We start from the raw sequence: 7,031 nt of genomic DNA, 5'->3' as shown, positions 1-7,031 counted from the left end.
ACTTCTTACAACGCCCCAGTGGCTCGTCGCGTGCTAACCACATACACAAAAGACGTACATTCATACTTATTATGCATACATGTGGATTTGCACTACTAATAACTACCACAAACACACACTAAACTTGATGACTAAAATGCTATATTTTAATATATTGATAATTAACCTTGTTTTAATAAAGAATTTAAAATAAAAGCCGCCACAAAGAAACAAGAAATCAAAACAACATTCACACCCTGTCACACAATCACACACTAAACCTCACTAAAAGTTACCCCCTTTATGTACCCCCTACCACACAATTTACAAAGTAATTTACTATGGAACTTTACTTACCACATAAACACACACTTTAAACAAAAGAGTAAATCAGCATTTTTTTTAAAATTTAAATTATGTTTTTTGTTGTGTAAAACCAAGTATAAAAAGCTGACTACAAATTGTTTTCGAAGTTGCTTTCTTGTTTTGTTTCTTTTTCTTTATGTGTGTGTGTTATTAATATTACTGTTAGATCAAGCAAAAGTATAAAAGTTGCATACCAGCCAAATTTACCACAGCTTAAGTCATAAATAATCAAAAGCATTATATTTCATTTCTATTTCCTAATGAAAACAAACAGATGTTCAGATTTCCTGATCCTAGAATTGTTTACAGGTGATCTTTATGCTTTTGATTCAGAAGAGTTGCAGAGCTGCACCCCTTATCCTATTGTTGAAGGTCTGTCTTTTCTCCTATTGTTGAAGGTCTGTCTTTTCTTCTTTATCACATATACTGGATCGTGTTTTTTTGTTACTTCCTTAGTTGAAGGGAAATAATTGACAGCAGTAGTACTGTCACTACTTGTACTAAGTTGGTCAGCAAAGCTGGTGTTAACATATTTCAGAAAACGGTCTTAATGAGTATCCCTGCAGTCAATGACCTATACATTTCCCAGAAACAGGATCAGTAGTACATAGCAGGCACATCACAGGAAAAATACAGAGGGGGAATATGTTTGCTCTGGATGGGCGGTCAGATCAAAGGCAAATGCATTGTAAAAGCTGGTTGGCCTTGAGACCTGGATCAATGACCGGTACTTGCAATCTAAACACAGCTGCCTGTCCAGACACTGACCTTCTTACCTTCTCGTAGTATTTGTTCGCCGGCCGTTCCGATTAACTACGTTGCCTACTGAACGACTTTGTGCTTCAGCGAAAGTTGAACCCGCCCGGCGGGCGATTTCAGAGGAATTTCGAACCCGCCCGACGCGATTTGAACCCGCCGGGGGCGATCGGGCGACCGTTAATATTCATCCCTGTGTACACAAGACACGAGTTAATTGTCCGAATACACCCACGCCCAGTCACCTTTTCAACTGACAGCGACCATGATAACTTGTTTCCAAGCCAAGCTCACTGCAGCTGAGACTGACAAGTGGCCCACATTGAGACAGGTGTGAAGATGACACGCGTTACAGAGGAGACAGCATGAATACTCTGATCCAGTACAAGTCACACTGAAATCCCCACGCAGCTCCACGGTGATTTACGACGACCTAGCCCTGTCCTCTGTCTTTTACGGGGGTCAGAGCATACATCACCGTTTACTGAAGAGATGGCTTGGGCAACGGCACGTGTCTCTTAACAAAGTTGCTAGCTTGCTATTCATTTTAGATGCCTCAAGACTGATCGAGCGTCACGGATCCCTACATTATTGTTGGTACACCTCTGCGAACAAAGTTGTTTGGTTTTTATTTTAGATCCCTCAAGATCGGGCGTTACGGATCCCTCCATTTTTGTTGGTACACCTCTGCTTATAAAGTTGATGGGCTTTCATTTTAGATCCCTAAAGATCAAGCGTCACAGATCCCTCAATTATTTTTGGTACACTTCGGGCGTGATCTACGAAACAAAGAGAAGTTCTCTCTAAATATAGAGTCAGAGGTATGCGAAACCAGTCTCCCGGCACCTGAGACAATAATTTTAAGAGGCATTGAAATGTACAAAAAACTTTCATCCTCAGGCATGGCAGCCTTTATGCACTTTGAATATTTCATGTCACCAGTTATTATATTAAGCCTGATGTATAGGAACCTATTGCGTGATCGTATACACTCTTCTCCGTTGAAATCGAAGAAGAAGGAAAACCTCAAGCAATGTTGCCTCTTTTTCAAATCAGTGGTTGTATTGCAATTACCTTCGAAAATGTTAGACAACACTTCAGCAACATTAAAACTATTTTTCCTTTGAGGTATCCTAATTCACTAACAAAATGTGTGAGTATACCAGTTTTAATCTAGGAAACTGAAGGAAGACGCGCCGCCATCTTCGGCTCTGAAACGTTGTGTCCGTTCTCCTTTGACTCAAAAAATCGCTTTAAATGATTTACACAACATTTCTTAAAACGCGACGCTAAGGAAAGATTTGTGATAAGCAGTTTTAATTTTTTTGAAAGCTTCCTCTTTTCTGCACTTTATAAATTCTGAAAGGGAATTTTCTCGCAATGAAAGTCAGAATTGTTATTTTTCAAATATTGTCGTGTCATTAGTCGAGGTACATGCATAACACGACATTCATATACATTTTCTAACAGGAATGAAACACTTTCTGAACATGTTTATTGTCGTAAACATACAGTGGTCAACCCAACTTGCGCGCGTCAGTCAAGAAAATATTTTGAAGGTCACAGCCATTGTACGTATCACCCCCACCTCCCTTGTCACGCATTTCCGTGACAGCTGCGATGTAAGTTTGTCACGACCAAAAAAACAGCCCTGCGCTGACAAACATTGCGTCTTCCATTTTCTGGGTCCCCGATGACGCACCCTGCTTCATTAACCAGCCACGCAATGAAGTCATGAGAGCAAATACCACTCACCGGTGTGACTATTTTCATTAACTAGGTTGTCGTGCGTTTTGCGTAACAATTTTTTGTTGTGTACGTACACTAGAGATTTACTGCAACCATTCATCAAACGATTTCCCCCATTTTGACATTTCTGTGATTTAGGAATTATTAAAGATAGTAGAATTAAAATATATGTGAGTTATCTGCGTGTTGGTTTAGATTGTTGTGACAACTGCTGTGATTTATTTACCACGATCTTAATTCTGTCCACTCTTCCTACTTAAAGATGTTGTTTGTTCACCGGAAAACTTTACACTGGCAAAGATCTAAATGATCTAAGACAATTGAATTTCATTTATTTGACTCAAACGTTTGTCTGTGATTAGACTGTGTGTAGTTTATAAATCACTTTTAGTCATGAGCTAAAGTCAGCCGTATATATTACAGAACAGACTAGCTTGTAACTAGGCAGTTTACGTTGTTGAAGCTAAGTGTACGCATCCCGAATAAACTGCTTCTTCAGTGACAGTCTGAGCCATAGATAAGATATGGGATATTTTGCAAGAATACAGGGTATAGAGTATAACGTGTGTGTATGAGTGTCATGTGTGTGTGTGTGTGTGTGTGTGTGTGTGTGTGCGTGCCCGTGTGTACGTGCGTGCGTGCGTGCGTGTGTGTGTGTGTGTGTGCGTGTGTGTGTGTGTATGTCTGTATGTGTGGGTATGTGTGTGTGTGTGGGGGTGGGTGGGTGTCGGTCTGTCTGTCTGTGTTTCTGTGTTTCTGTGTATATCTGTGTCTGTCGGTCTTTCTGTCTGTTTGCTTGTCTGTGTCTCAATTTGTCTTAATGTGTGTCAGGGATGTCTGGGTCTGTCTGTATTTGTGTCAGTCTATTCAAAAAAAGACAGAAGAGAAGAATGAATTTAGTTATTCAAAAATGTTCCAAATGGGACGTTGATGAATGCGTTATAATGACTGTTTTCCGGGACATGACTGCTTTATGTACTTTTTAAAGTCCGCTCGTATCGCACAGAATAAATGAAAATGAAAATGAAAATGTATTAAGCTTTTTTTCAGATTAGCGTCGGCAAAGACTTTCATACACATGTCAAAATTGTAATGTCTGTGTTTTCTAAAGTAATACCGGAATGTGTGCGCATTGGGGGGTGGGGGGTGGGGGGTGGGCAGGGTGGGGAGGGGGAGGGGCGAGGATTTCCCTCACTGCCTTGCCTAAGCAGCCTGTGTGTGTGAAGAGGAGGGGGTGGGTAGGGCACTGCTTTGAGGGTGGACACTACTTCCTCCCTAAGGATTGGGGCGGTGGGGGGGGGGGGGGGGGGTGGGCACCCGGCTAATCTTAGCTCTGAGTCTCAGAGCTTTCTCGTGGTGGAAAGTCATCATGGGTAAACTCAAGAAATGTGAAGATGATATAAACTTAAAACAAATCTGTAAACCCTCTCGATATTGTACGAAACAGAATAACACGAAAAGCAATAATTTCAAAAAATAAGAGATGGCGGAAACAAGATGACAACACATTGCTCATAAATTGATGGCAAAACACTGACAGAACAACATCTGCTTAGTTCAAAATTTCGAAGACAATCAGTTGATCGTTTTCACATGATGTGAAGCTCTCAGACATATGTTTTTTGTGAGTGTGTTTTTCAAAGCCAGCGCTCTTTGAAATAAAGTCAACCACTGACGAGTTATCCTTCTTTAAGCCATGTATAGGCTCTATCATTTTCTTCTCATGCACAAAATTGGAAAGAAAGAGAAATGAGGAGAAAACAAAGCAAAAGAACGGGACCTTAAAATGTGCCTGTCCTGACAAAGACAGCTATGCCTTTGTCCACAAGTATATGAGTCCTGGGGTAAATGTATTACAGCAAGGAAAATGAAGCCACAGCAAAGAATGCTTCCTTGTAAAGTATAAATGCCATACCATATATATGAAAGAACAAAATAACCCTGAGAACAACATGCCGTTTGTTGTCGTCGTTGTTTTTAAGTTATGTAAACGTTTCGTTTTTGCGTATTGTATTCATACTGATAGTCTGTGTCGAACTGTCATGACTGTTTGTCATGTTGGGTGCACTTTACAAAACAAAGATAAATGAAAGCGACAGTGTTCAGTGGAATGAATAAACAACAACAAACAGAAAACAAAACAGCAACAAAAAAGTATTAGTTCACTTACATGACAACTTCTGGCATTTGTACATTCTGCATCATGGCAGCCATCGCGGCCATATTAGCGGCCATCTTGGCTTTCTCAGAATCAACTGCAGCACTTTCCTGAAGATTGCAAATGGTCAAACAGGCACAAGGCCTGAAACACGCGAGAGAAAGACACTAGCCCTCAAAGTATTCGAAAGACCCGAACAAATATTTGATCGTTTTATAAGTCCTCGCGGTGACAGTCAGATGGAGAGAGTGTCTGCACATGAATATGATACATGGTGATGAATAGGACGAGGGCTCTATTTTAAATCTTGCAGCACCGTGTGTACCTTGGCCAATGAACAAGGGAAGGATCGCTATCATTTTAACCAATGAGAAAAAAACGTGTTGCCAAGCTGTATGTGTTTAAAATCTAAGACTATGCCGGTGAAAAATATCAGCCAGGTTGCGTAAGACGGTGACGAACTAATGAAACCAAACTAAGACGGCGGAGCGTGTGTTAAGGACGGAGAGGACGGTGCTGTTTCTTTGTATAAACGTCACTTTATGAATCTGTTTGCACCCCACAAACGTGTTAATTGTAACTTTTTCCCTAAAATTTGCATATAAAAGACTGACGTTGATTAAATGTCGGCCATAGAACGCCTGCCCTCCGTCAAAGCACGTGGCTGCGAGGAAGACAAGCAAAAAACACAAACACGAAATAGACTTAAAAGAGGAAGCTAGCTGCTACACAAATTCCGCCAGCTTGACTTCTTAAGAAACTGGCTGATTTTATATCCTTTTACTTTGCATCGCATGGTACGCCTTCCCCACCTTCCCAAACGTGTTGTTTTGTGCACGTTGCCTTCCTGGCTTCACTTTCACATTTGGACAAATATTTTCTTCTGTACTTTTTTATCGCTGTGAGAAAACATTGTCTCCTGTACTCTTTTTTGACTGTCTCTTACGACAGTAAACATTTCACAACGGCATTCAGACAGATAATGCATCAACCTTCCTCCTAGCTTCTTCTTTTACGTAACACAGCCACATTCGTCAAGGCTCTAGAAAACAGCTCAAGTATTTCATAAGAAAGCACCCATTGTAAAATGCTGATGAACTTACGCGGACAGGCCCGTAGCAAGTCTCCAACTAACGCGGAGGACAACATAACATACTTATGTGTACCGCTCGTGAACGTGGAAAGCGACCTTGGACACTCCGTTATGATGCTTTTTGCGTGGGCTATATTTTCCTTAAAGTGACCAGCCCCCTGCACTGATAGTACGCCCTATTGCAAGCCGGCTTACATTGCTGCTAAGTTTGCCGGACGCTGCTACTGTGCTGGTGGATAGACATCGTTATCACTTTTTGAGATTCAGGGTTGAATAACTAACGACAATTTATATAGCTAGAAACCACGACACCTGCAAAATGTTAGTTTCTTCCAATTTTAAAAAAACCTGCTTGTTTTCGTCCCAATTTGAAGTTAGCTGCATTTTTACCTGTCAGTCTTCTGGTCGTCGACCGTCACCTCAACTGATGTCGCAGTCGTTCCGCAGGGACCCGAGACTCTAGGATTTATGGTCCTTGTTCTGAATTTACATGGAAAGTTGTTTCGCGGTTAACGTACAAGAAAGAATAGTTAAGACAAAAACGCAACAATACGTAACAGTAATGCATAACGGGGAAAACAAGGGTCGTATATAGCTTTTCCTTAACTTTCCGTTGGATGTGACATGATTGTTTTGTTCAAATAGGATTTGTGTATAAAAATAAAAAAAAGCACTGGATATACCGGCAGACCTTGTTTATTTTTCTCCACGAAATCTAATACATGTACATGCATCATGTGTTTGTTATGCAGAAACATCTGAACCAAAACAGCGAGGAAAGCAATCAATTGTATAGTGTGTTTATGTACTTTTAAACAAGAAAAGAACTAAAAAAAACACACGTAATTTCATTACTGTCTCTTCTCTGTTCGAGGGTACGTTCACCACTTAGCTCATAACGTTTGTACTATGGACGTTTCTGCTATCTAT

The 7,031-nt window shown here is 40.6% G+C and overlaps 1 protein-coding gene across 2 annotated transcripts in view; it reads right to left on the bottom strand.

The window, feature by feature from the left end:
- LOC138953214 (adipocyte plasma membrane-associated protein-like) overlaps positions 1-6,155 on the bottom strand; it is a 27,200-nt gene extending 21,045 nt beyond the window's left edge. The window contains exons 1-2 of one of the 2 annotated variants that reach the window (XM_070325005.1): positions 6,112-6,155; positions 5,021-5,118 (exon numbers count right to left, since the gene is read on the bottom strand). In XM_070325005.1, coding sequence (XP_070181106.1) covers positions 5,021-5,085 — 65 coding nt within the window. In that variant the 5' untranslated portion in view covers positions 5,086-5,118; positions 6,112-6,155. Of the gene's footprint in view, positions 1-5,020; positions 5,455-6,111 lie in introns of those variants that run through there. The other variant, XM_070325006.1, reaches the window with a different exon arrangement.
- Positions 6,156-7,031: the final 876 nt, after the last annotated feature.

The sequence above is a fragment of the Littorina saxatilis genome, linkage group LG17 (genome assembly GCF_037325665.1).
Source record: "Littorina saxatilis isolate snail1 linkage group LG17, US_GU_Lsax_2.0, whole genome shotgun sequence".
In the NCBI taxonomy this organism is placed as follows: domain Eukaryota; kingdom Metazoa; phylum Mollusca; class Gastropoda; order Littorinimorpha; family Littorinidae; genus Littorina; species Littorina saxatilis.
The sequence above is the reverse complement of the archived record's forward strand: the minus strand, read 5'-3'. Positions and strand labels throughout refer to the sequence as shown.